At 49.7% G+C, this 27,981-nt stretch overlaps 9 protein-coding genes across 9 annotated transcripts; 5 read left to right on the forward strand and 4 right to left on the reverse strand.

Annotated features, from left to right (window-relative positions):
• Positions 1-469: 469 nt before the first annotated feature.
• Positions 470-1,535, reverse strand: N7473_011994 (uncharacterized protein; the record flags this gene model as incomplete). Its single annotated transcript, XM_057157933.1, has 2 exons — positions 470-1,050; positions 1,121-1,535. 2 exons carry the CDS (start codon positions 1,533-1,535, stop codon positions 470-472), a joined length of 996 nt encoding a protein of 331 aa, XP_057003783.1.
• Positions 1,536-2,909: 1,374 nt separating this feature from the next.
• On the forward strand, positions 2,910-4,016 carry N7473_011995 (alkene reductase; the record flags this gene model as incomplete). The annotated part of the gene is made up of 1 exon (XM_057157934.1): positions 2,910-4,016. One exon carries the CDS (start codon positions 2,910-2,912, stop codon positions 4,014-4,016), a length of 1,107 nt encoding a protein of 368 aa, XP_057003784.1.
• A 4,808-nt stretch (positions 4,017-8,824) lies between these two features.
• N7473_011996 (NmrA/HSCARG family protein) lies at positions 8,825-9,826 on the forward strand (the record flags this gene model as incomplete). Its single annotated transcript, XM_057157935.1, has 1 exon — positions 8,825-9,826. One exon carries the CDS (start codon positions 8,825-8,827, stop codon positions 9,824-9,826), a length of 1,002 nt encoding a protein of 333 aa, XP_057003785.1.
• Positions 9,827-11,210: 1,384 nt separating this feature from the next.
• Positions 11,211-12,185, forward strand: N7473_011997 (zinc-binding dehydrogenase; the record flags this gene model as incomplete). Its single annotated transcript, XM_057157936.1, has 1 exon — positions 11,211-12,185. The coding sequence occupies one exon, from the start codon at positions 11,211-11,213 to the stop codon at positions 12,183-12,185; it is 975 nt and encodes a 324-aa protein (XP_057003786.1).
• A 2,605-nt stretch (positions 12,186-14,790) lies between these two features.
• Positions 14,791-17,990, reverse strand: N7473_011998 (putative quinate pathway repressor protein QutR; the record flags this gene model as incomplete). The annotated part of the gene is made up of 2 exons (XM_057157937.1): positions 14,791-15,429; positions 15,531-17,990. 2 exons carry the CDS (start codon positions 17,988-17,990, stop codon positions 15,175-15,177), a joined length of 2,715 nt encoding a protein of 904 aa, XP_057003787.1. The 3' UTR covers positions 14,791-15,174.
• A 565-nt stretch (positions 17,991-18,555) lies between these two features.
• Positions 18,556-21,642, forward strand: N7473_011999 (putative C6 transcription factor QutA; the record flags this gene model as incomplete). Its single annotated transcript, XM_057157938.1, has 2 exons — positions 18,556-21,098; positions 21,157-21,642. The coding sequence occupies 2 exons, from the start codon at positions 18,556-18,558 to the stop codon at positions 21,344-21,346; spliced, it is 2,733 nt and encodes a 910-aa protein (XP_057003788.1). The 3' UTR covers positions 21,347-21,642.
• A 214-nt stretch (positions 21,643-21,856) lies between these two features.
• Positions 21,857-22,324, reverse strand: N7473_012000 (type II 3-dehydroquinate dehydratase; the record flags this gene model as incomplete). Its single annotated transcript, XM_057157939.1, has 1 exon — positions 21,857-22,324. The coding sequence occupies one exon, from the start codon at positions 22,322-22,324 to the stop codon at positions 21,857-21,859; it is 468 nt and encodes a 155-aa protein (XP_057003789.1).
• A 1,107-nt stretch (positions 22,325-23,431) lies between these two features.
• N7473_012001 (inositol monophosphatase family protein) lies at positions 23,432-24,909 on the forward strand. Its single transcript, XM_057157940.1, is given in 7 exon segments — positions 23,432-23,745; positions 23,808-23,859; positions 23,912-24,000; positions 24,063-24,407; positions 24,418-24,499; positions 24,562-24,693; positions 24,745-24,909. The coding sequence occupies 7 exon segments, from the start codon at positions 23,562-23,564 to the stop codon at positions 24,851-24,853; spliced, it is 993 nt and encodes a 330-aa protein (XP_057003790.1). The 5' UTR covers positions 23,432-23,561; the 3' UTR covers positions 24,854-24,909.
• A 242-nt stretch (positions 24,910-25,151) lies between these two features.
• Positions 25,152-26,228, reverse strand: N7473_012002 (shikimate dehydrogenase family protein; the record flags this gene model as incomplete). Its single annotated transcript, XM_057157941.1, has 1 exon — positions 25,152-26,228. One exon carries the CDS (start codon positions 26,226-26,228, stop codon positions 25,152-25,154), a length of 1,077 nt encoding a protein of 358 aa, XP_057003791.1.
• Between the last annotated feature and the right edge of the window lie 1,753 nt (positions 26,229-27,981).

The raw sequence follows: 27,981 nt of genomic DNA on the forward strand, positions 1-27,981 counted from the left end.
GATGTACCTTCTCAGCAGGATCAGCCACGCAAGAGGGCCCCGCCTAGATGCAGTGGATGCGGGAAAATTGGGAATAAGATCAATAAATGTAATAGCCGCTAGTTTAGTGTTAATTGATGAGTTCTGTCTACAGTATCCTGTACTTGAAATTTTGCGTTGTGGTGGGTGGCCAGATCGGCCGGGAATTAAGTTCATTGCAGTGTCTCTAGTAAAACCTGTAGTGTCCCTATCAATTCCCGATCTATTTCAAGCATTAGAGGGATCTGCAACGAAACTTAAAATAGACTAGCGTGCTTCAGGCTACGTCTGGAAACACAGTCTGTGAGCATAAGCTGGGGAATCTGATTTTGAAATTCGGCAGTATTCCTGTCCTCATGATTCTGCTGAGCCAGAAGACAAGGCCCACGCCGAGAAATTGCCAACGGAAATGGATAATCCGAGCGAATAAAGGAAACACAGCATGGCTAACTCAGCCTTGCAAGAAGCCCAGCTGCTGATCTATCACATCACGCACCATCTCATCCCATGATCTCCATCTCATTCCAAGCTCAACCTCTGCTTTGGTCGTATCAGTAGGCATGGAAGGAATACTTTCAACCTCCTCAGTGATCTTCATGCCAATATGGGGGTAGGCTTTGAGTGCCACCTTGGCCACTTCTTTCCAAGTTGTTGGGGGACCGGAAAGCAGATACTTTGAGCCGTCCTTAATCTTCTGGTCTAAAGCCTTGATATGAGCTTCAGCAACATCCTGGACGTGCACACCGTTAATACCGCCGAGCGGAACGCCCCCCATCAAACTACCCCAGAGAATTCCGTTGGATCCTGTTTGGACTTCCTGGGCGGAAGTTTGCATGAGATTGGTACCAAAAACAAATGCTGGATGAATAGTGACCAATGAGAAATGTGGTTTGTCGGTTTCCCAAAATCTCCAGGTAGCGTTGTTTGCAAGCAGTTTGGATGCTCGGTACAACGTCATCGGTGTTGCATCGGGATTGTTAGGATCAACGAAATCGGCCATTGGGTCCACGTTGAAATTCCAGTCGTTTTCCTCTTAGCAAGACGTCAGCATTTTGCTTTTCTGTTTCGTACAGTAATGTGGCCGATGAAGCATTCATGTTACCTTTAATGATACCACCTTCGGGTACTCCGGTAATAGGAATCAACGCCGCGATGGACGAAGTAATCACGACCTTTTTGATGCTTGGCGCTTTAGCTGCCTCCTTGAGCAAGGCCAGGGTTCCCTCCACTGCAGGGGTGAAAATCGCATCCTGATCTGTGCCACGGGCAAGAGGTGATGCTAAATGCAGAACAAAGTCCACTCCATCAAGCTTGCCTCTAAAGGCAGCTTCATCAGTCAGGTCGGGGATAGTGATATATTCCAGCCGGTCGAAGTAGCTTGACAATACTTCTTCGAGCTTCTCTGACCTCTTGCGGACGCCGATTCGAAGTCGATATCCCGCCTTCAGAGCCTCGACCGCGGTGGCGCTGCCAATAAAACCAGTGGCACCGGTGATGAAAATAAGGGGAGCAGACATGGTGATTAGGTCGGGTGGCAATAATTCTAATGGGAGAGCTTTAGCAAAGTATAAGGTCAGAAGGTCGGTCAGTCTACTTAAATAGATTTTTGAAAAAGGATTGATTACCAACGTCGTTCTCGTCCTTTCCCCCGTAGGAATGCGGTCGACATTGATTATTTGTTGCCACCTAATCGGTGCTAGTCTGTCTGAACGCGAAGCCCCTAACCAGGTCCCTGCGGAATAGGCCTTTGCCTAAAAGTTTGCTTCCGTGGCTGAGGATGTCCACGATAAGGGCAAGATCAAATTGTCTGCGAGCCCGAATTGATTTCAAATCAAGCAGAACTGTCATCGATACTTCCAAACTGAGTGACCCACCTTTCCTTCCGTTTTGTATCGTAACGCCTATCGACGCCCACAAAATTGCGCGAAATCGCACGTGAGCTTCCCCCCCCCGGGTTACAGCATGCGATGTATCTGGATTGTATAAACAGGGTCTTCACAATGTCATTATAGGAATTCTGACCCCCTATTCCATAAGACAATGTATTGAGGACAGAGAGGTTTCGCCTCAGTAACGCTCGAAATTGCACGGCAAATTTGACCCACAGATATGCGATATGCTCCGTGTATCTCAGTCGGATATGGGGGGCATTTCAACCTGCCCCATGATGGTCGTTCTTTTCTTTCATCAATCAACCCAGTCATCACGAATTGGTTCCGCTTGCTCTTACCTCATCGCCTGTTAGCTCAACAGGATTAATAGCCCATACTATCTGAGCTTGTTCGGACACTTTACCAAAAAAACACCAACAAAGTGGGTCATTTAGTGTAAACTCCTGTCCATGCGATATGTTACTGGTTCATATTGCGTGATATTTCAATTCCTGCAGCCAATGGCGTCGCTGAATTAGATCAATTCCCAATGGTCGACAGAAACCTCGGTACGCAGTGATATTGACAAATCAATGCCGGCTTTTATTTTGGGATTATTCATCTTAGTCACGTTTTATTAGGCGATCCCAGTAGATAGTCGCACTTGCGCGTGGAAAACGGCGGAAAGAAGGCGGGCGTAATGTGAAGGGCTGAAGGCAAATTGATCCAATACTCACTACTACCGGTCTCTATTAGCAATAGTCGGGCATGATCACTATCTTAGGCCTTTTGTCTGTTGTTGATTGCCGATGACAAATTGCATCATTAGAAATCAAGTTCTTGGGGCTCGGTATTACCAGACGACACCAACTATATAACAACTGTAATGTTGTGAGGGAAATTCATGATAGAAACCCTCATTTGAATATTACAGCAGTTCCTCACCTGGCAGATCCTTGCCGGGCGTTTGATAACTCGAGCCAATCAACGAAAAGCAGTGTCCTCGATAATACTTTCATTATGACCAGGCTGTTTACGCCTTTGCGTGTTGGGCGCATGGAGCTGTCCAACCGCATTGCAATGGCCCCTCTGACCCGCTTTCGTGTCGACGATACCCATATTCCTCTTCCCTTGGTCAAGGAGCACTACGCCCAGCGAGCCTCTGTGCCAGGAACGCTTCTCATTACCGAAGGAACCATCATCACCCCTCAAGCAGGCGGTTATCCGAATGTGCCTGGCATCTGGAACGATGCCCAGATAGAAGCTTGGAAGGAAGTTACGGATGCTGTACACGCCAAAGGCTCCTACATCTACATGCAGCTGTGGGCATTGGGTCGTGTAGCAAATGCAGAAATGCTTAATGCCTCCGGATTCGATCTCGTCGGTGCCAGTGATATTCCCGTCACAGCAGAGGCGCCCACTCCAAGGCCCCTAACCGAGAATCAAATTCAGTCATATATCCAGCACTTCGTACAGGCCGCACACAATGCCATTGCAGCTGGGTTCGACGGTGTTGAGATCCACGGCGCCAACGGCTATCTCATTGACCAGTTCATCCAAGATGTCACCAACAAGCGAACCGATAAGTGGGGCGGTTGCGTCGAAAATCGTGCCCGTTTCGCTCTCGAGGTGACCCGCGCCATCACGGAGGCTATTGGGTCGGACCGCACAGCTATTCGCTTTAGTCCGTACAACACCTTCCAGGGTATGAAGATGAATGATCCACATCCACAGTTCGCCTATCTGGCACGCGAGCTAGCTCCCTTGAAGCTGGCATATGTGCACTTGGTTGAGGGCCGTGTTGACGGCGCCGAGATTGTTGAGACCACGAACGAGTTAGACTTTTTCCTAAAAGCCTATCACGGTGCTGGACCGGTGGTGGTCGCCGGTGGATTCCAACCTGTCTTGGCGAGGGAGGCGGTTGACTACAAGTACAAGGATCACAATGTGATCGTTGCTTTCGGTCGACCGTTTACCTCGAACCCAGACTTACCATTCCGAGTCAAGGAGAATTTGGCTCTCACCCCGCACGATAGGAGTGTTCTATACCTTCCAAAAGACCCCAAAGGATATAACGATTGGGAATTCAGCTCCGAGTTCAAGAAAGTTATGCAGGTTGCAGCTTGACGATGGCGTTCCAAGAATTCCCCATTTGACAGAGCTTCAATAGACTTTTTTATTCATTATTAACTGTCCATCTGAATAGTACAAATATAAACACCATGGTCCAGATCACTATCTCTGAGAACTACGTTGAGTGTTACCCTTGTCATCTAATCAACCAGTCAGCCGCTGAAGCCCAAGAGGGGGGATCCAGCTGCACGGTAGGAGGCTCAGGACGAAAGGGTGAGTCGAGAACAAAGAGAACACTCATCGTAGTTCTCGGGGATAGTGATCTGGACCATGATGTTTAGACTTGTGCTATTCGAAAAGGCAACAGCATGGACAAGAAAGTAGCGAAGATTCGACGGAGATCATCTTTTCCAAGTCTTTATACGGGGTTGACTGATAAAACAAATACTGGCCGAGTCGGACTGACCACGGAGTAAGAAGGAGCTACATCTCAGGCAGCATGGAAGTTGAAAAACGTCGGGGCGGGCTGGAAGCCAGCACGCTAGCACCCGGTGGGGGCGAAAATAACAGAAAAGGCGAAATCTAATTAAGGTGGAAATTCCTATCAGGGGAGGAATTTTATTTATAGGCGGGAAAATCACTTGTGTTGAAAATCGGGGGCAGGCAGGCGGGGGCAGCGGAGGACTATGAGGAACTTCTAGCAGCTGCGTTTCTGGATACTAGAGATAATTATACGAGCGACCCGTTAGAAATTCGATCGGACAACTGTGGTCGAAATGGAATCAACCAGAAAATCTCTCGGATGAATAGCTTGGTTAAAGACGGAACTATGTCATGGGGCAGGTTGAAATAACCTCAGTCTTGTCTGGTTATAACATCCAAGTTAATGGAAAGCTCGAATTACTATGAAAAGCTGGAATGTAGCTGCGGCTTATGATACAATGGACCTGTGTGGCCTTGAAATGGCGTAAGAGACGAGCATGCGTGAGGTAAATTACGGTCGGGGTGTGAGGCGATTCAGTGTTCAACCGCAAGTACGATATTAGGACGATTTCGACCTATGGAATCCATAAAGCGATCCGGCTGAGGTCCTAACCCGCGCTGTTACATATTATACAAACCACGTACTGTTCTGGATGGAAAACCTCGGGATTGATTTGCGAGGCCTTTGCTCCTAGAACTGGATGCCGCATTAATTAAGCCGACTACCAAGAGTCCACTCCGTCAAGTGTTATGTCTCTAACGAGGACGAGACAACACCCACAGATTTTCACGAAAAGATTTCACCCTACCAACCTCTTCCCGTTCTACCCGTCAGCTTACGTATGAAGAGCGTAAAATTGAACATACTTGGACGCGTTTCCCCTAGTTATCCACTATTGAATATATTAGAACGCTTCGGCTACGTTGAAAGTAGTGAAAAGGCCGCACACAGGAACATGATAATGACAAGTTTAGATAGCGCTATTGACTGAACAGTGAGGCAGACTACTTGGGCTCAGACTTGCATTTCAGGCTCCCGAGGTTGAGTATTATCATGCCCACATGCTTGTGTACAGTGCAGGGCAACTTCGTTGTTTAAATTTCGAATATGTTGTATACCCCTGGACTATCAGCAAGCAATTTTGTGATGATTAGATCCCCATCCTGTGCAGCGTAAAAGACGGCAGTCCTGCCTGCATCATCACGCAAATTCAGGTTAATGCCATCGTAAGTCAATAGCTTCGCTACATTTTGCTGACTGGCTACTGCGATGGCGTACATAAGAGGAGTCCGGCGATGACCACCCGATGCATTAATGTCCACTCGTGGGCTGCATAGAATAACATCCATAAAATGGATAATGAATAGTGCTATGGTCCATATGAGAGGGCTAGTTCTGTTTTCACGATTGGCCAAACGTCTCATAATTCTTCAACAACATGAGCCGTGATTGGTAATGTTGAAAGCCCTTAGCGTATGACCTTCCAGGTGAAATACAGCCCCGTGGGGTTTTGGATGAATGTGAACCCTGTCCCTTAGCTGTGACAGCGCTGAAAATGCATGAAATATGCGTGGGAGACCTGGTCGGCCCTCGTTTTCGGAATGGGGATCCGGAAGATTCGGATCATGTTGAGGTTCAACAGCACATGCTTGGACGACGGGCCATCCCGTAACTCTAGATGAATGGCATTCCACAGTATCGTATGAGCTCGTGTTTTTAGGACTAATAAAGTGTCACTGAACTAAAACCAAGATTGTGGATATTGCATGATACCCGAGCCACGGTTATTGAGTTCTGGGATTCGTAATTCGAGAATTTCAGTCGTATTACAGTACGTTCACGGTCGGTGGCCAATCCTCTTGTCATGTTGATGAATGAAAAGTTCTATCAACTTAGTTTTAATTAGTTGTCCTGAACAAGGGTGGATGTGCCCCTACCAAGTCCTCACTCTATATTTGGACGGGACTAGTCCTGAATTCATTCGTTGCATCATTAGACGGAATGATGAGTGATCACACCGAGCCGAAGTTTAACCTTGCCTTCACAGTACTCGGTCTTCTCCTAGGATAGGATCACTTCTCTTTTTTCTCGACACCACCTGTCTACTGAAACCAATTTTTGGGCTATCAGGCGACGTTAGTCAGTCTCTTCTTCTAGCTAACCAACCATCGCTTCTTCTCCTTAAGCTTTTTTGTAAGCAGCATGTTGACCAACTTAGATTAAATCAAGTATTGCTTCAGCCCTTCACGCTGCTAGGTAATTGTACATAGGATACGAGCGAGTTTTTCGAGCTCCTTGGACGAGCTAGCCAATACTACTATGGGATAGAGCTATAGTAAATCTCTATAGTTCGTCATTTGTTTGCTATATTGGGTACGGTACTTTTCCAGTGGAAAAAAAAAACGTCATGTATAGGTAGGAAATTGAAAATTTCTTCTTCCATTTTACATGTTACGATATATCTGGCATGAGGTTATTCACATTTGGGTGCTTTGGGCTTCCGGCTGACAGATTGGCAGTCTCTCGGCAGCAACCCGCCGGCTCTCCGTTTTCAAGACCTGAGTATGTTCCTGTAGGGGAGATCCCTGTAGGAAGGTGAAACAAAGCCTCGTATTTATCTCGCTTCCCTTCTATGTCTTAGAATGAATCTCCTTCCTGTTTGGAACCATCAGACTGTATATAAGTTGAGTCCTAATGAGGAATTTTTACGCTTCTCAAGAAACAGTCTTTGACTTCTTTGGACAACCTGAATTGGTCCTTTTTTCATTCCTAGTTGACAGGCCTCTACCCTGAATATATTCTTACATTACCCCTCAGTTCTTAAGACACATACTCATTCCCCTAACAGTTTTTCTAAAAGCTAGCCTAGTCGCAACCTTTAGTGTTATTTAACATAGAGCTCAATCTAGATAAGGGAAGATCAAGGCCTTCCGTACGCTTCTCCAAGCAGAGGATAAGCGTATAATACAGTTCTTATAAGCTACATCAGGCTGGGCTAAACAGACGCGACGCAAAATCACTCTTGCTTGCGTAGGATGTTAAGGCTTCACAATTCCTTGAAATGAACTTGCCAATTTCTCCCTGCACAACCTTCTGCTATCAAGAGCCTCATTAATATTGCTATATAGGCAACATGGACAGAGCGGTTGCGATCGTCCACCGAGCCAGATCCCAAGGTTGATTCACTGGCTCGATCGGTGGTCCTGAGAAAATGAATTCACTGCCATATCCGCCACTTCGATGGCAAAGTTGAGACCGTACATTGAACCGGTCCGCTCAAATAGGGGGAGTGAGTGTAGTCATGACCTTTTCCAACGCGTAAAAGCGTAGTATAATATTTATTGCTTCTTTTGTTGCACGAATAGTCTCTTCTTATTAACTTGATACACCAGGTCGTGTCTTCTCGTCTTGCAATGAGGCACGCCCAACAAAAGATTCGTGCCTCGAGGGAAGCCAGGACGCTAACTAAGACTAAGGAATACATCCTGTGTGGTAGCTGTATCGAATCAGACAGATCCTGTAAAGCCGGGCGCCGACGCCATAGTCACCTCCATGCCTCTACGCCGAATCTGCGGCGACCAGCTCAGACAGCTTTCATTTATGTCAAGAAAAACACCAGCTAGCCACGGAACATATAGTAAAAAGACCAACCCTACACCATTATGACCCTCGCTTGAATGCAAGCGACCTTGACACGGCCACCGTACAATGTCATACAGTATTCCGCTGCTTCCAGTCAGATGGATGGATGGATGATTTCATTTACCCTGACCCTCGTAGTGAAAATCGATATGCATTCTACCAGTCTTGATAAGCACTTAACCTAACGCTTACCCAATTTCATTTTTCGAAGGTCCCAATTACTGTCTGTGTCAGGTATCCTTATGAGCGAAGAGTCAGATATAATGTGCCCTTAATCCACTGTATTTACTTCAATCTACTAGCCTGCTACCTACGAGTCGGATCAATCTGCCTGTGGACCTATATATAGGTGGTCGGTCGCTGGAATAATTTACAAGTCTGGAGTAGGCATTCACAATGCCACCCGCTGACCAAACCAGGCGTTTCGGGCCCCTATGGACAAATTAGTCATTACCCCCGATCGCTGGTGGGTCAGGCTGAACCTTGGTTAATCATTCTTACCCTTCCGATCACTCATCATGGATGAGAAAAATGGAGCAAAGACGTAACCAGCCCATTGATAGCACCTCCGTCAGCAGTGCTTAACAATCATCAGCGGAAATACGGCCGTCACGTCTCATGCATTCAAGAGGGAGACTTCCGGGCTACGACAGGTTCCATCCACCTGATTTATTGAGAGGAAACCCCAAACCTTAAAGCATAACATATTTTTGTCTCAATATCTGATCGAGGAAATATGACGGCCTTCAAACTTCTAGTCGTGATCGGCATCACTGGAAACCAAGGATCTTCTGTTGCGAGAGCTATCCTCAAGCTTCCAGACTGGCGCATTCGTGGCATCAGCCGGAACATATCTTCAGATGCTGCTCAACAATGGATTTCAAAAGGCGTCGAACTTGTGAAAGCAGACCTTGATGACATCGGCTCCCTCGAGAACGCCTTTCGTGGCGCTTCTGCAGTTTTCGCAGTCACCGACTTCTACAGCCTTATGCTCGATCCTGCCAATTTTGCAGCTGCACAAGCAGCCAGAATTACCCCCAATGAATATGCCTGCAATCTTGAGACCAAGCGAGGAATGAATATAGCCACCGCTGCGAGTTCTCCTGCCGTTGCGGCCACACTCACGCATTTCATCTTCAGCAGCCTGAGCGATACCAAGCACTGGTCGAACGGCAAGTACACTTGGAACTACCACTTTGATGGCAAAGCGGCGGTTGTCAACCGAATCAAGAAGGAGCTGCCTGGTTTGGCTGAAAAGTTGAGCATTATCCAGGTTGGAATGTATGCAAGCAACTGGAAGGGAGGGATGGGACGGCCTACGAAGCAAAAAGACGGAGCATTTCTCGTGCAAATCCCAGATATAGGGGAAGTTCAGCTTCCATGGATTTATGTTGATCGCGACGTTGGCATCTTCGTGGAGGCACTGCTAGAAAGTTCTCCACGAAAGCAGATTCTAGGAGTGTCTCAAATGGCCTCTTGGCGAGAATTTTGGACACTTTGGGCGGAGAACCGGGGCGTCAAGCTCGATATTCAAGTTGTCAGTGTGGAAGAGTTTTTTCAACCCTTGCCGGAGCTTTTAAGGAGAGAATTCCAGGAATCATTGAAATACATCATTGAATTCGGATATACGGGCGGCGATCCAGATGTGTGTTGCAATTTACAGGATATGTTGCCTGGGGCCAAGACGGCCACGTTGAAGGAGTACATGGACCGTGAGAATTGGTCCACACTTGACTGACTGAATGATACATACATTTCATAAGGTAGTCTGTGTACGACTACCTCCTTATAGCTTGTGTACCTAACGGCGTCATCGACCCACGTCGCCAAATATATAATGATAGCCAGTATTGTTTGAAATCCCGTGTGGCTTTGAAGTATGTTGATTTACTTCATCAGTATCGTATGGCGTCAAAGTAAATGTTGGAATATTGAAGGGGCAGAAATACGATATGGCTATTCCAAGCGTTGCCATTCCAAGGTGTATCGGAGGATCTTTAGGCGTGTTTAGCTATCTTTTTCCCAACTGAGCATCATTAGCTTGGGCTAACGCAAAGCCCGGCCTCCAAAAGTCATCATGTGCTAGATTTTACAAATGATGGGTCTGGTTTTCTCTCCACAAGGAGTCAAGGCAATTGGATGCATAGGAAGTAGGTCGAAGAATCAGAGAAAGCAATCAATGGACTGGAAGGCTACCCATGCCCATAACGCCTTATTGAAATGAGTGCCTGAGCTGAAGATGGATGGCCAGAATTTCGTAGTTTAGGAATCGGCGTAATCGACTTCCCCGTTTTCCGTCCGAGGGACTTTGAATAGGCCGAGGCATTGAACTCATAGGGCTCTAATGGAGGTGCTCAGTCATCGGCGAGATGGGAAATAGCATTTTGTACCTCAACTGATTCGGTCAATACAAAGCATGTCACCGAGTTGTGAGGTGTGAAAAGAGATAGACCACGTACCAGAATTCAGTCGAGTGCCCGCTCCACCGAAGCCTCTTTCTGGTTCTCGGATTGCTTAGTTATCTACTATCTACCGCTGAGCCAAGATACCCGGGATGCAAAACCACGCATTAGATTAGATCAAGTTCACCCTGCATCTAGTGTTTGGCAAACCATATTGCGCTAATCATCTTTGGAAGAACTGGAGATCGGGCCCCTTGGCCGACTGACCTCGGCCACCTCCTATTCTCATGACAGTATCAAAAGATAAACTCCGGAAGTCAGTCCCAGAAAGTCTCTGGGTCCCGGTCGAGTAGAATCCCCCACGGGTTTTTTGCGGGACCTTGGGAATCGCTCACAATCTAAAGTTCGGCCCCAGAGTACCGAAGAGCAATCCAACCTCGGGCACCTTCGCATGCAACTTGGAAACTTTCTGATCCACGCTAGCCGCAAGATATAACAGCAAGCTGATATTTCAGCCTGTATAAAACTTGCCGAGGACCTTAAGTAGGATCGATACGTGCTCCTATTGAAGCCTTTGGAATCTCTGCCCGATAAAACTCCCATCCATTCGGAGGTAGACTTCAGCACAAGCCCCCTTTCAGCCGAAACAATCCTCCTCTTCATAACCGTACACGCAACGACACACCTATCTAATTATCAGAGCTGCTCTTCAACTCTACGATGAGAGCTTTTCAATTTGCGGATGTCTCGACGGGACTTCAAGTCACGGATGTCCCAATTCCCAAGCCAGGGAAGGGCCAAGTGCTCGTTCAAGTTATAGCCACTGGGCTCTGCCACACCGACTGCAATGTGATTTCCGGCAAAGATGACATGCTCTTGTCGAAACGGCCTGTTACGCTGGGCCATGAGATTGCGGGGGTAATTGTTGAGCTTGGACCAGATGTCACCAATTTCAGTATCGACGAAAGAATTGTCTCTGCCATAGCGATCAGTCATCCTGTGACACTGCAAGAGGTTTTGACAACAGCCGGTATTGGCTACGACGGGGGCTATGCAGAATATGTTGTCATAAACATTGAAAAAGCAGTACGAATCCCAGATGGTGTCACTTTTGCTCAAGCTGCTGTGGCTACCGATGCTGTCGCCACTGCCTACCATGCTGTTGTTGTCGAAGCCCAGGCGTCGCCATCCTCAACCATTGCTATCATAGGCCTTGGTGGCTTGGGCCTTTCAGGAGTCCAACTTGCGTCTTACATGGGTGCGAAGGTGTATGGAATCGACATTAGCCTCAACAAATACCTCCCTGCTCTAGATTCCGGGGCATTGGTATGTGTCAAAAGCCTCGACAAGCTACCTGGAATTAAGTTCGATGCAATTGTGGATTTTGCAGGCACAGGCACCACTACTGCAGCTGCTGTGACTGCCGTGAAACCCGGAGGACGAATTGTTCTTGTTGGGCTCGCAGCCAAAGAGACAACGTTGAACACTTACGAGCTGGTAGCTCGAGGGGTTTCCCTCAAAGGTTCTGCCGGTTCGTCGGTTGATGAGGTAGCCAAGGTGCTTGAATTGATTGCCGATGGGAAGATTCGGCCAATTTTGGAAGAGATCCCCTTTGCGGATATTGCTAAGGGACTGGATAGGCTCACTAAGGGTGTTACACTTGGCCGATTGTATGCTAACCCAAGCAAAGCCTGAAGTGTTATCCAATTAGACTCTTGACTGTTCATGATCTTGAGACAGAATAGGAATCAAGCCCTCATCCTGGTACTAAAGCGCCACTTCCAAGTTGACTTTAGCAAATTTCGACTTTTATTTTTGTATACCCGGTCAGCTACAAGGACAGAAGAACTGATAATGAGCAGCATTTCCCACCCCTTGGCCCGAGAACCACCGGACCTCCAGTAGTGGCTAAAGGAACTGGTCAAAAGATCCCGCTGTAAGATTGTAGTCAATACGAGCGCTCCGTGATGGAGTTGGTCAAACCGAACCCAGCCCTCTCTCTCACAAACCACCTAGTCGATCGATGATGTCCGTCTGCATTCGACCGGTACCGCCAGAGTTTCAATTCTCAGAGATTATCTACCCCTACCGGTGTTCTGTCGGCTCGGACGCATGATGTGACAAATGTTATTGCAAAATCTCGTTCTTGCTTCTTCCTTTGGGCTCAGGTAAATACTTAGCGCTACTCAGACGTCTAATTTCAATCTCAAATTGAGTGGGAAGAAAGGGTCGAATTCAAATCATTTCATTGGGCAAGAACATATGAAGCTTAAAATTTCAACAGAGCATCAAATTCCTCCAAGGAACCCCAGGGGTGTTTCGTTGTGGATCTCAATTCCGTAGACTCTGGACACGTAGACTCTGGAGGAACGTTGGAATCACCCGATTCAAGCTTCGAGCGCACTACTTTAGGCAAAAGGTTCAGCCTCTTCGTTCGTGCAAAGGTCTTCTTTGGGATTGTAGCCAATCTTCAGTATGTATGCGAATGGGCAGATCAATCAGCTCCGACAGGGATGTTGATGGACTTGTTTGGCTGCAAGGGTCTTCACAATCGATCATCTCCGCGGACTCCCGGGGGACATTCGGATTGTGTATAGCTCCCGTGGGAGGTATAAATCATACTATCTCGGACAGTAGCGAATGCATCACGCTGGATCCAGCGCGGTACGTTACCGCCCACGCTGCTGGGTGCTGAGAGTCGGAGTGCGGGATGAGGATTTCTGCAGGCATACTTTGACGTATGCGCAGTGGATGCACTGCAAAAAGTACAATTAAATCAGCAAGCCGCAGTAGATATATCGAATTAATTTCAATGACATAGAAGACAAGAGATTTAGTGATACCGTGCTCGACGTGGCCAAGGCAGACAAACCTGGTCCACTCTGATGCAGTTTGTACAACGATGGCGCTCAGTGTAGACGCAACGTTTCTTCTGAACATAGCATGTTTGGCAAGCTGGAATCTTGATCGAATGAGAATGATGGAATCTTGAGTCGTTCTATGGAAGGATATCTGACAATGCCCACGGCACTGCTGGCACAGGAAGCGAAGAGAGAAGAGAGGGAGACTGAGTCAAATTGGTCTATCTAGAACAGGAAGACGAAGACGACTAAGAGAAGAAGAAGAAGACAGGAAAGGAAGAAGGCCTATAAAGGCCTAAAGCACAAAGGGAACGAACAGACCTGGACCTGGCAGGAAACCCCCAGTCATCAGAAAAGAAAAAAAAACGGGAATTATATTACCGGTTTAGAAAATAAAGTGCGGTTAATATAGCGTAAAGATAGGAGGGGCCCTAGAAGAGACAATAAGCAGTACGGCTAGCATCGGAGATATTATAGAGCGGAGGGGTATAATAAGACTGAATAAGCTAATCGGCCTAAGCGTTAGGGTAAGCGATTAGGTTCCTTAGGGAGCTGCTCATATTCGCTCCGTGAGCTGCGCAGGGGGCGAGATAATTAACTCAGTCTGTGCTCCGGGAGCCGAGCATATCGCGAGGCGGCAGTTTTACCGTCACCTAGATTACCAACAAAGAGTGAAGACCGAATCCGCGCCGCCCAGCCCGGTTCCCGGGGCCGCTAACTCCGCCCCACTGGCCGTCAGGTAATCAGGTAACTAGACGATCATGGGGAGAGTGGCACAATTCTGCAAGTGCATTGATACCACCCGGATTCGAACCTCCCACCGCCGGAGGTTTACGACGACCTAGTTGTTTGACCAACTAGGCCACCGTGGGTGTCTTCTATGAAAGTTTGGGGTGGAAATCCTACTTAGCCTTGCATGGCAAACAAACTGCGTTAGTTCGATCAGGGCTAATCCATCTATCGTCGCCTATCAGCTTTGATGCAGCCCTGCGCCACATGTCGTGCAGGCCCTGGTTGGACCCTGATTCAGAAGTAGATATTCTGTTTCAAAAAACGTCATACTGAAGAGGCATGGGACGGTTAAGCTAGGCCAGACAGGGAAGATCTATCTGGCGATTTTGACTAGTCTGAAATAGCGAACTAGCTGTCTCAGCGTTACCAGCTGAAACACGACCATAGTACATACTTCCCGCCACCATAAATGCTTTTTGCATGGCCATGTTCTTGGCCAAGCCTGGGGCCGTGCAGATCGTTTGGAGTATATTGAAGAGTGGAGCGCGGGATGGATGTTCTAGGCTTATCTTTCAGACGCGGAGTATCTGCAAGGGAGAGACATTTCGACGGGCATTCTCTAGCAGCGTAGTGCCATGCCGGGCTGTATTGCCGGGGAAAAAGTTTAATTGACAATCACTCATGAAGGCCGGGCTTAATATTTGTGTCACAGTTATAGTTTTCTATTTTTTTGAGTCGTTCATCATTCCTAACAGCTAGGTTATAGTTCTCATAGTCATTGCTCATCAAGGGGAGCCTAATCCCACAATGATTGGCCAGCAGCAGACAGACGGATTCGGATCGCGCCGATGGATCCATTGTTGATCTTCGATCGACGAGGATCAACGACCCCACTGCCATGAGACCCGCCGATGGTGCCGATACAGTAGTCGGGGAGAACCCCAAAGCGGGGTTATATACGAGGTGATGCACCAATTCAGCATCGATGCTCCGGCTGCAGATCTCTCTATGGGATCCACAGTGGCTTCGCAGAGTCCCGAAAGAGCAGGGGCATGTCTTGTATTTGCCAGGTGCTTGGGAGGTATTTACCTTCAAGTAGGTTGCCCATCAAGGTTCCGTAGTCTGTATTGGATGGCATTGCGGTCATCATGTGCTTCATCATCCTCATATTCTTGAAGCACAATGGTACGCATGAGTCGGCGGGGCGCACGGCGGCCAGTAAACAGCTCAAATTGGGCAAAGCCTTGCTCGGGGAGAACATCGAGACCGTCCAATGCTACCCAGCCCCGGTGGGACAGGGCTCGAATCTGTTTCATGAGGGGTGTGTTCAGGGGTTTATAGGCCAGCTGGAAAAGATGAATTAGTTTCAGAAACGTTTATCTCGATGTTGGGGAAACCGAGGACAGTGACGGGATTGGAACTGTCCCTCGTGATTGTGAAGACATACATCGACGACGACACCACCTGTCGGACTCTCGAGCCATTGCGTTGGTACATTAAAGTTAGGCGCGGGTTCACCACCAAGACTGTGAGCTGGAATACCGGACACAATAATCGTTGGTTGCTTATAGGCCACTGGCCATGGCTCATCCAACGAATCGAGTGTGCTGACTCGTGGGTGTCGACCTGGGCTTCGTTCATTAGACACCAAGTTTTGCCGGTTGTAATGATCGGCCAGCTTCTTGGCATTGGCAAGTGTCCGGTTATAGACAAGGATATTTTGCACGCCAAGGTGAATCATGGAGTAGATAGCAGCACGAGCCATACCACCAGATCCAATGACAAGGCCAGTAGAGGATGGGCGCACGGCGTTTGCTGGAGAAAGTCCACGGCGAATACAATTGCAGATTCCAATCCAATCAGTGTTGTCTCCATGTAGACCTTTGACTGGGCCAGCACGGGTTTTTTCGAGGTGGATAGAGGATTCCTCCGAGAGGCGGGGATCAGAGATATCGTTGTTGCGGATAGGGATGAGTGTGTTGACGGCGCCGATTGCTCGGGCATGTGGTGACATGGAATGAAGGAGTGGGATAACCTCTGTCTTGTAAGGAAGACTGACACTGGAGCCTCCAAAGTACGGATTTTCCACCAGCTCATTCAAGCCGCGTAATTCGGGACATTGGAAGATCGTATAGCGATGGGGCATCCCGCAGACCCGGAATGCGGTGTTGTGCATCGCAGGTGACATACTGTAGTTGACATTGGCGCCAAAGAGAAAGTACTGCATTGGATCCAAGGCAAAGGAACTGAAAAGTGCTTGTTGTGCGTCACGGGCGGTGATAGTAGGGCATAGTTGGGTGGGTGTTTCGGACATGAAGGACGGGTGTGTGACGGGTGTGAGGATGGGATTGAAGCAGCGAGACATACGACCAAGAGGGCCGGTGTTGTAGGCGATGAGTGGAAGGTTGGCCACTGGAAGGTTCTCGATTCGATGTCGGAATCTTTGCACAGCCGAGTTGTCTTCCATTGTTTCGGCTGGCTGGCATATTCGCACCACATTGCATCCGAGCCGTTTCGCTCTCTCGTAGATGTTCATGTATTCTACTCCATCCCAGCCACCAGGAAGAGGTTGGAAAGCCTCGAAATGGCCAATTATCTTGGTTGTTCCCCTACACCTGATGACTTGAGATAGCAAGGTATCGTCACGAGTCAGGTCAACAGACAGGAAACTGGGACCAAGCCGCAAGCCATGTCGGACAAGGGTAAGATAATTCTCATCGCTCATGCGAATTTTCTGACCAGGCGAGAGAGAACCTCCAGGTGTGATATAGCTTTCGACGTGGTACATCAACGGCACAATGATATTGCGACGTATCGTTGCCGCCACCTGACTGATCCTATCAGCCAGGTTCGAATCAGCGCCAGGCTGACCGGAGGGGCTTGTAACATCAATGACGAGTTCAAAGGCATCCACAGTAAATTCAAGCTCTTCAATATCCAAGTCCCGCTCATAAAGAGCGGAAAATGGGACTGAAAGCGCCAATGTATTTCGTCGAGTCTCGACAGGCAATAATGACAACGGGAACGAGGCATGCTGGCGGCTCATCTCTGTACGATCGCCAGTCACAAAAGCGATGAAGCTAAGGAAATCACGCTGTACTCTTTTCAGAGTCAGGAAAGGTGTCGGCGTTTGCGCGCGCGAGTCGTTTTTGGGTTCCGGTGATGGCTCATAGCCGTCCTTGACCATTTGTCCAGCGCTGCGGTTGATGGTCTCCGAGAGGTTGAAAAATTCCAGATTTGAACAGCCTCGATAGATCGGTCCAGATAGCTCCAGGAAGTGTCGCACTTTTTGAATATCCCACGCTTTGAGATAGGTCTGAATGCTTTGTGGATCTCGGATGACGTGAATGACAGGATGTGTCTGCGCATATTCCCTCAGCAGCCTCTGGCCACTGCGCTCCATTGACCCTGCTCCGCAAGCAATAACACATCCTTCCTGATTATCTGAAAGCATTGACTCGAACACCCGCGCTTCCTGTTGTCTGTACACCGCATGATCGTTATCCCTCTTGAACGCAGCGCGGGAACACCCAGTGACCTGGTGAAAATATCGATCGGAGTCGATCAGGCGGCGGCCAGAGGTAGCCGCAAGAATAACGGCCAGGCTGGACTTTCCGGTGCCTCGAATACCGATAAGGACGATCGATGACTTGGGAGTGAAGTTGCGGGGGGTCTGCAAAAGCCCATTGTCGAAGAGAACCGGTGAGCCGCGGTTAGACTGCAATTCCCGCAACGAAGTTGCGATCGTATAGGGGTCGCCATAACCCTCTACCTGTTCACTCGCCCGTCGTGAACTTGGTTGCGACCGTATCGCCGGCAGCCAAGACCCCGTTCCCCCAGAGCCATACTTCCGGGGCTGTTCATTGTGGTCGCCCTCCAGTTTGCGCTTCGTCTCGAGGAGGGACATGGTGTCGCGGGGAGCCGGTTCACAAAGGAATGCGAAAGCCCATTACCACATGGAGCGGGGACCAAAATCCTCGGTGGTGAACAGGATAAGGAAAAGTTGCAACCTGGGAAAGTCGGGGTATGGGGTTGCAGAAAGGGAGCTGAAGGTTCGTGAGCCAGGCGACGACGGATTGGAAATTGGGTGACCAGTGACCAGTGAGGGAACCGCACGAAAAGCGAGGGGCCCCGGTCGGTGGGGATTTGCGGGCCACCTTTCTGCCGCGCTGCTCCTCTTCTTCCCCGGAACGAGCGAAAGCCCTCTTCTGCGAAACTCGGTGACTCGGGTGGTGGGCTTCTTTTTTCTCGTGCGCAAACAGCTCTCGCTATACCTATCATCTTCTACATCTGGTCCAATTGGCTCTCGCACTATCCCTCTCCATTGCGGTGACAGTTGTCCATGGACTAGACCGCCACCACTAGTCTGCGCAGCGCAAGCTGCCGTCGGCAAAAGATTCAACTCCCACCATCGCTGGATCGCATCGCAGGAACATGCGGCTGGACCCGACTAGCGGATTCTCGCAATCACCATGAGCTCCGAACCTCGCCAAGCCACCGGGGCTAGCGGTAAGGCAAAGCGACGATTGGCGGATCCAGACGACGAAGGCAAGGCAAATGCACAAGACGACCCTGCCCAACCCAAGCGGCAGCGGGTATCACGGGCCTGCGACAGTTGCCGGTCGAAAAAGGACAAATGCGACGGAAAACAACCAGTCTGCTCGACATGTGCATCGCTAGGCCGACCATGCACCTACAAAGCCAATCCCAAGAAGCGGGGACTTCCCACAGGGTATATTCGGTCGCTGGAATTGCTCTGGGGGCTGGTATTTCAGAAAATTCAAGGCAGCGAAGATGTGATGCGCGCGTTGATGAGATCGATCAACCTACCGAGCCATCTCGCAACGATGGGCAAGGAAGCAGAAGGATCGGATACACTGCTGTCATCGTTCAAGAATAGTACCGTGTTGAGGGATATCGAGCGGATGTTGGTGGTCCTGGAGCAGCCGGAGGAGGAGAGGGAACGAAGTCTTCAAGCATATGGTGATGGCGACACACCCCTGGACGTCGATGCGGTCCTTGCCTCATCCGAGGCAAATGAATGGCAGATACCAGAAGGACTCGAATATCGAGAGACGCCATTCACAGGGATATCGCCCTCACGCACGTCCATGATTAGCTCTGCACCGAGACCCCCTGGGTACCGGACCCGGGAATCTGGTGTGCAAACTATCCCCGACGACGCACATTCACCTACACTCGCCATCTCCCTCAACGCCGGTGATTCTCAAATGATTTCCAGTCGCAACCTTCTCCAGCTTCCCTCCAACGCATGGCCTCTTCTTGATATTTACTTTTCATACACACAATGTTGGTTCCCCATCTTGGAAAAACATGACATACTCCGCACCGCCTATCAATACGCCGAAGGTGATGTCTCCATGTCACGTACAGCGCCTGGTTCAGGGGATCATGCTGCTTTATGGGCTGTTCTGGCTCTGGCCTCTTTTCAAGAAGATTCAACCAATGCCACCCACCTATCCGGTCCCCAAGCCGATCCTCATATCAACCCTTCGCGAATGTATAACACAGCTCGAGAACTTATCCCCTCTGAGATCGGTCCGTATGAACTCGGTCATGTCCAAGCACTGCTCATCTTGTCTTTGATCAAGTTTGGCCAGCAACAATGGACTGCTGCGTGGATGCTTGTGGGGCATGCTGTTCGGATTGCCCAAACATTGGGGCTGGACCGGCCATCGTTCACAGCTCCATCCAGATCCCCAGAGAAGCAGTTGGGGCGAGCCAAGCACGTCTTCCTGGGGTGCTTTGTGCTGGAAACTCTGATTGCGGAGCACACCTCACAATGTCCGTCACTGCGTAAGGATGATCTGGCTAGGGTTGGGGCTATCGGCGAGGATGGGCTGGAGGAATGGCACCCATGGGAGGATCAGACTGCTTTTCGTCCAACCCAGTCTGCTCGTGCTTCCATGCAGCGCGGCCCTCTTCATGCACTGAGCACTTTTAACCGCCTTGTCTCTCTGGTCTCGATTCTGAATGATCTCTGCTATTACAAGCAAGACCCGACGATCTCTCGTTCGCAACTGGAATCACTTGAGCTGCAGCTGCAGCGATGGGTCTCGGCGCTTCCAAAGAGTTATCGAGTTAATTTGGAAAATCGTCCAGTGAAGCTGCCCTCACCTCACATCTTCGGACTTGAAATGACATACCAAAGTATCGTTGCTGCACTGAGTCATCAGATCGCTTCGCGGGAGAGTGACCAACACCTCCCCGAAATACCCCACAAGGGCAAGGCCATTGAAAGCTCCAAACGTCTACTCCATCTTGTTCACGTCTTCATAGAGACCTACAGTTATTCAGCGACAGCACCGACATTCGGGATGATTCTTGGATATTGTCTTCCAAGCTCAGTCTCTCGGAGCCTCGTGTCCGATATGGAAATGGGCCTCCGGGCTCAGATTGAACCGTTGGCGTCTAACCTAAGACAGCTATGGATCACGCAAGATCGATCCCTAGCAGGTCAAACGTCCCTGCCAAGGACTCAACCACAACAGCTGGAAATTCCTCCTCCCATTGAAACCCCAACATTGCAGCACCATATCATGCCAGTATCTACTCCTCGCCATCTCATCTCTTCCGCCGACCTACAGCCGACTCAAAATGAAACTCATCTTCCACCATCCGAACCTTTCCTCTCCACTCCATGGCTCCGTGCCACACAAGGCATTGACGATGGTGGCGCACTTATCCATACGCCCACACCATCAATGACTACTGTCGGTGGCGCCTCAGAAGTCTCAGCACAGCAAGGTCAACTAGGCGGACTTCGACAGTCCAGCACGTCTGCCCCTTCCAAATCTCAAAGCATGATTCCCGATTTCCCGCCGTCTTTTCCCTCCGGCGGGCAGTACTCTACCTATCAAGACCCTTCCCTCAACATTCCTCCCTTTGTCGACATGGATGGCTACGGGCCAGCGCGCCGTCAACAACCGCAGCGAATCGCACCAGATCTGGATGCGTTGTTTGACGAGCTTGCGTCGCTGGACGGCGCTGAAAAGTGAGTTGATAACTGACATGTACTATTCCCTACAGACCAAGTACTAATCTCATACCAGACCTGACAATCAATCCGAGTTCATGCAGAACCTCGGCTTTGTTGCTGAAAATGGAGTTCCAGAACTATATTCCTTCTCCAGCCAGATTGAGCCGTTCTTGCTGGCGCAAACGCAGCAATTACCGGGTACCGCGCCTCCTTCTTCAGTGCGACAAGAGTCTCTTAGCATTTCAGGAACTCCTAAGAGATGATGTATCCGTGGGAGCTTGGATGTTTGGTTGTCTGTCAAAGCCGCTGGTCGGCACTCCACCCGCCGCGGAGAAGGCTTTCAGGAGAGATGGCTCCAGGAGGACCACGTCGTGACATATGTGTTGATGGTTGGACAAGCGATTGTACATTGACAATTAGCCGGTGATAAATAGTATAGCTAGTCTATAATAGGGCATGCGGTCTTCGGAGGGGCCTGCATTAAAGCTTGTCTACCCAGCTTACAGCGCATCCCGATATTCCGAATCTCGTAGCCACTACGAACATTCATTTCTTTGAGGTCAATGTTACTGTGGGTGCCCTAAAAATTTGTTACATTCCTAGGAAGATACTAAGGAAAGTATCTCAATTGGAGGGACACATAAAAGACATTCCGCGGACATCCATTTTAAGCCCACAATCCCAACATCTGAAATTCCCAATTGCCCTACATAAAATGTACAACCAAAGTATATACGCGAACCAGTTTTAACCTTCTAGCAAATCCCCCTCATTCAAAGAGCAGCCTTACTCTCCTTCTCCAACTCCTTAAAATTCACCGCAACATGCTCAACAGCAACCTTATACCCATAAACGCCCAACCCCACAATAATCCCCGCCGCCTTATCACTAAAATACGAGTGATGGCGCCACGGCTCGCGCGCATGCACATTGCTCACATGCAACTCGATAAAGGGGATTCCCACACCGAGCAGCGCATCCCGGATCGCCACCGAGGTATGTGTGTAGGCGCCCGGGTTGATGACGATGCCGTCGATGTTGCCGCGGGCGGCTTGGATGCGGTCGACGATTGCGCCCTCGTGGTTGGATTGGAAGGCGTCGAAGGTGCAGCCGTGTTTGGAGGCGATGGTCCGGCTGTCGTTTTCGACGTCGGCGAGCGTGGTGTGGCCGTAGATGTGTGGCTCCCGGGTGCCGAGGAGGTTGAGGTTTGGACCGTTGATTAGGAGGATTGATTTGACCATTTTGGGTGGTTGTGGATGTGATTGAAGAGGATGAGGGTATGGGTGGTACTTGCAATTGCAATTGGGAGAGAGGGTTAGTTGTGAGAATAGTTCAATAGGAGGATTGTCGATGGCGGGATTATTTGGATGGTGGGGGATGTTCGGCATTGGGCTCATCATGGCCATTCTGATTCGCGGGTGGTGTTTCTCCCCGCAATTTGGACTTCGCCCGGTTGAGCGCTTTGCCGGCGATGCACGGATCCGGTGCTTTTTTTTGTTCGCCTGGTGCCCGGTGCCCGGGGATTTTGAGGAGTTTTGAGAATTGTCCGAGGCGAGGTGACACTGCGGGGTAAACAGACTGCGGTAACCAGTTAGTGCTACTCGTCTTGACAGAATATGAGGATTGCTGGCGGTTAGTACTCCGTAATGGCTATGGTCATGAGTCCACTGTATGTGGTAGTTGTATCCCACATCTTCTCTTACCGGCGCCACGGAAAAAGCTCTCCCCCGATTCCAGCCAACCTGAATTGGATTATGCATACCTTGTCCAAATATTGGTAGTAGAGTCAACTATCATGATCGCTCATCACTATGATTCTGGTTTGAATTTTCAAATAGCTGCAGACGTTGTCTTACCCTGTTCTTACCCCTAATACCATTCCCTATTTCTCTAGATACCAATGCAATCCATGTCCTAACATAGCCATGATATTTCAGAAGGGGCTTGTTTCATTATAGCCAGTATCAGTCTAATGTCTTCGTTTTGTTATCATAAAACGTAAAGCCCGATGCCAGATTATAGACTCTAGTCCCAATAACCCCAGTAGATTGCCTTGTTTATCGCTAGAAGAGTATGATGTCACGACACCAAAACCCCTCTAGAAAGCTTTCATCAATTCAATCACCATAGCTTGAATTGATTTTATCTATCAATACCCATCTCCTCAATAATCAATAGAGGCTTATCACTACTTATTCGGGCCCAAGCTGAACGGTCATGCGAGCACATAACCAGCCAGCCTCCACGTCGGACTCCACCCCGCGGTGGAGAACAGAACCATTGATAAGGCAAACCGGCTACTGACGGTTATTTCGACCTTTTTTTCACCGGTCTCCCATGAGTCAACCGTCTGACACTTCATGCTTCCTCTCATCTCTCCTAATTTTGTCAGAAAGCACCTTGAGAACTCATCCGACCGGAGCTCTTGCCAGCTTCAACCTCTTCAACCTCTAGATCGACTCCGATACCACTCCCGCCATGGCTGTGGGACAGCTCTCTCAGGATGAGCTCGACGAGATATACGCCTTTGCGATTGACCTAGGCCGTAAGGCGGGCGACATGTTGATGGAACGTGTTGAGCAGCGTATCTCTGGTAGTAATGGCCCGCAGACGTTTGAGGAGAAGGAGAATGCGGTTGATATCGTGACTCAGACTGATGAGGGTAAGCTATGCAAAGAGATGTCTGGTTTATCAGAATCAGATTGGACTGACTAGCATGACTAGATGTCGAGGTCTTCATCCGGAACGCCATTCATAGCAAATACCCCTCACACCAGTACGTCTGATCCCTCCACCCATTAATACCACACATGATTAAAACTTCCCAGATTCCTCGGCGAGGAATCCTACGCCAAGGGCGCATCACGCGACTATCTAATCGACGAACAACCAACCTGGTGCATCGACCCTCTAGATGGTACAAAACCCCTCCCACTTATACTCCAATCCAGCCTAAACCCCACATACTAATCCACTCAGGAACCGTAAACTACACCCACATCTTCCCCATGTTCTGCGTCTCCATCGGCTTCATCGTCCAACACCGCCCCATAATCGGCGTAATCTACGCCCCCTTCCAAGACCAACTCTTCTCCGCCTGCATCAACCGCGGCGCCTGGCTAAACGAGAAGCGCCGCCTCCCACTACTCCATAACCCCATCCCGCCCATGCCAGCCAATGCCCCGTCCCAATGCATTTTCTCCTGCGAGTGGGGTAAAGACCGCCGCGATATTCCCGACGGCAATATGCATCGCAAGATTGAGAGCTTTGTGAATATGGCGGCGGAGATTGGGGCGAGGGATGGGAAGGGGGGTATGGTGCATGGTATGAGGAGTTTGGGGGAGTGCGACGTTGGATTTGGCGTATACTGCCATGGGGTCTTTTGATATTTGGTGGGAGGGGGGTTGTTGGGAGTGGTATGTTTGATTTCTTGTTAGAAGGGGATGAGTTGGGTATTGACTGACTTTTGACTTTGCAGGGATGTGGCTGCTGGTATTGCTATTCTTCTTGAGGCTGGTGGATTGGTTACTACGGCCAATCCGCCCGAGAACCCGGATACAGCACCGATTGGAGATGTGCGACTGGGGAGTCGACTTTATCTAGCCATTAGGTGAGCAATCTTCCCTTTTATTATATCAGCTCTCAGCTAACATCTTTTTAGACCCGCTGGCCCGTCAGCTACCGAGACTGGCCGCGAATCTCAAGAGCGGACAGTGCGTGAGGTCTGGCGGCGGGTCCGCCAGCTGTCGTACTCTCGTCCGGGTGCGTAGATAATGATTTGCGTCGGACATGACCTTAAGATGACAGACTACAAGGTATCAGTCGTATGTATATACCATGGGTGTCTACATTTATTCACAATCAGGACTATTTAAAATGTTCCGTATATTCAAAGTCATGATTCCACAACTGACGCCACCTATCTATATATCACATGCAAGGATTTTTAGCTCTATACAATCGTCAAACGGACATGAGAATGAAAAAAAAAAAAAAAAGAAAAGGAGAAAGGAAAATGCAAAAAAGAAGACATCAGGATGGACAATACAAGTCCGCAGACTCCACACTTTACAAGCTGGAGGTCTTCTTGGCTTGAGCCGCCCGCTCAGCAACAGAGCCGTTAACAACAGCCTTGACAGCATCAACAACACCAGGTGTACCAATAACATCCTTACCCGTCCAAAGACGGGCCTGCTCAAGACCCTGCCAAATCAGCGCCTCAGAACCAAGGATGACCTTCCACCCACCAGCCGACGCAAGCTGGGCAATCTCCGTCCAAGGAACGGGGTGGTAGCACATCTCCAGGATAACACCCTGCTGCTTCGCCGCTTCCGCCTCCGTACCCAGGAACGCCTGGATAACAGCGCGGGCATTCAACTCCTCCGCCGTCTTGGGCGGGTAGTTCGGGATACCAGAGACGATGGCAGCGGGGGCCTCGAGACGAGCAGCCTCCGCGGGGTCTGTAACGTGCACAAGGGGAGCCTGGGCAGTAGGATCCGGGTTGCGGGCGCGATCCTCCTCCATGATCGTCGCGACCTCGGCGGCATCACGGTTAACAATGTAAATCTTGCTAGATCCGAGCCAGCGACGCATCACGTAAATCGCCGTGCGGGCGGTACCACCACCACCGATGATCAAAGCCGGACGGCCACGGAACCGCGACGCATCGGGCGCGTTCTGGATCAACGCTTCGCGGATACCATCGCAGTCGGTGTTAGTACCGACGTACTGGGTCTTTCCGGTGACGGGATCCTCGCGGAGGAAGATCGTGTTGCAAGCACCAGCCTGGCGGGCGTGCTCGGTTAGATCGTCCAGGTGAGGCATGATGGCGACCTTGTGGGGCATTGTGACGGAGGAGCCGACGAATTTGGGGTTGGCCTTGATAGACGCGAGGAAGGTGTTGATGGGCGGCGAGAGGGTGTAGGGTGGTGGGTAGGTGGCTGAGGTGCCGGTTACGCTGGACAGCGGGATTTGCTGCCAGTTCAGGCCCAGGGCATTGTAGACGGTTTGGTGGAGGGGTGGGGAGAGCGAGTTGAGGAGTGGGTGGCCGTAGAGATAGGCCACGCCGTCGAGGTGGGAGGGGCTGGTGATGGGCTCCTCGGGTCTTGTTTGAGGAGTGGTGGCTTCGACTGCTGGGGCGGCCATTTTGGATGTGTGTGAGAGAGAGGGGGTAGGTGTGTAGGTGGGATGGATTGGGGGAGGGGGAGGGGAATGTGAAATGTTGAGGAGATTGGAGATATTATTATACACGATACAAACTTCCCAAGTCCTGTGTCCCGCGGCAAGACATGAAAAACTGGGGCTAGGCTAAGAGATCTGCCGTCAATTCCGCAGCAGACGGAAGTAAATTAGTAAATTTTAGTGGCACTCGACTCGGCTTAACTAACAGAACTCCGCATTTCCTTTCCAATTTCCACCCAGAAAGCCCGGACACTCTCCTCTAGAGACTCATCGCCACGAGGCGGTAGCTAAATCCATATACAAATGAAACAATTCATGAGGCTTTAGTCAGGAATTTTTTTCATTTTTTGCCTGGTTCTGTATCTCTTTCTATCTACTATGAAGAGCAGAAGCGATTCGACCTTGGTTTGTAACGTGGTCGACCTATCGGTAATTTCCATTCTTCTTAGCCAGTCTCCTCATTCCAGAAAGGCGAAGTCAACGTTCCGAAGCCAAAGTGGTGTACACTATTTCCGGCTTTTCAGACATCCAAAGAGCGGCGTCCTGTCCCAAGGTAGCTAGTCGTAGGCGTAGTGGCGATGTTGGAGAAGATCGGCGCCTACCATCCATTCAAGGTTGGATTGAGCCCGGCTGAGGCTGTTTAACATTCGAGTGTAAAAGACTATCATTTCTGTCGTGGATACGGAGTCTATATCTATAGACCGTACAATACAACTAGATAGTAATCACTACTCCATATAGTTGTCTTGATTCACGTGATGGTGAGCCTCTTCCGCACATCTCCAGCCGAGATTCTCATTCCCTCCCACCAACACAACCAACACAAGGACATTTCTTACTCCGTGACAAGGGCTGCCCAAAATTCCTCAGAATTCACATCGGCTAATAAACTCCGCCAATGGGGACCAGATGAGTCGAAATTTCGATTGACATTTCCTCCAGGCTGGGCACAAAGCTACCACAGTTACTCTATACAGCCAAACCATCCCCGGAGGATCGCTTTTCCAAGCCACTTCGGTTACCCACTGGATCATGGATCATCCCTTTGGCCACCCGATATCATTGGGCCGAATGTCCATGCCCTTCATGCGAGCCGACCATCCCGACGAATCAAAAAGCCAGCTGTTTACTACCGACCCGGTATGCAGGCTGCGTTGTTCATTGGAGCGTTCACCGGTCGGCTCCCCAGAGTCCATGCCCCCTTCTTCCCCGTGGAGAAATTAACAATGCCCATGCGGCCGTCGAGACTAAATCTAGACGTGTTATCCCCCATGGTTACTGGTTCCACTCCGCGATATCGGAGCTCCCCACAATTTCACGCCCCAGCCAAGCAGCCCAGCAGTGCAGCAGAATTTTCCAGCCCAATTGGACCAATCCCACACCTCCTGCCCAGCCTTGGGCTTGTTGTGTCGTCAATTCCTGCACCAAAAACCTTTGGTGCAAGCCTTTGCCTTTAACCTTTGCGCTTTGTTCGCTAAAACTGTTTTATATCGTTTTGCCGGAGTGGCTTTTTGGGTTTGCGAAAAAAAGGTTGAGTTATACTCTTCTCCGCGTGGCCCAGCGTCTCCACGATTTCCTTTCGCTCCCCAGTCGCCCCGGATACTTTCTTTCCTTCTTCCCCAGTCAAACCTTGAAACTAGTGGCCTGGGGATCGCGTGGCTATTTAGATCTCGCATATTCCTCTTTTTTCATCTGCAGCAAGAGACTCTTTCTCTTC

This window comes from Penicillium subrubescens (genome assembly GCF_028828155.1).
Source record: "Penicillium subrubescens strain IBT 31985 chromosome Unknown utg000010l_segment0_segment0, whole genome shotgun sequence".
NCBI lineage: Eukaryota > Fungi > Ascomycota > Eurotiomycetes > Eurotiales > Aspergillaceae > Penicillium > Penicillium subrubescens.

Excerpts from the sequence above, each read along its gene's own strand:
- N7473_012001 (XM_057157940.1), top strand. The coding sequence starts at position 23,562 with ATGGCTGTGGGACAGCTCTCTCAGGATGAGCTCGACGAGATATACGCC. Across the intron at positions 24,001-24,062 it reads GTGCATCGACCCTCTAGATG|GAACCGTAAACTACACCCAC; the intron begins GTACAAAACCCC and ends TAATCCACTCAG. Across the intron at positions 24,500-24,561 it reads GAGGGGGGTTGTTGGGAGTG|GGATGTGGCTGCTGGTATTG; the intron begins GTATGTTTGATT and ends TTGACTTTGCAG.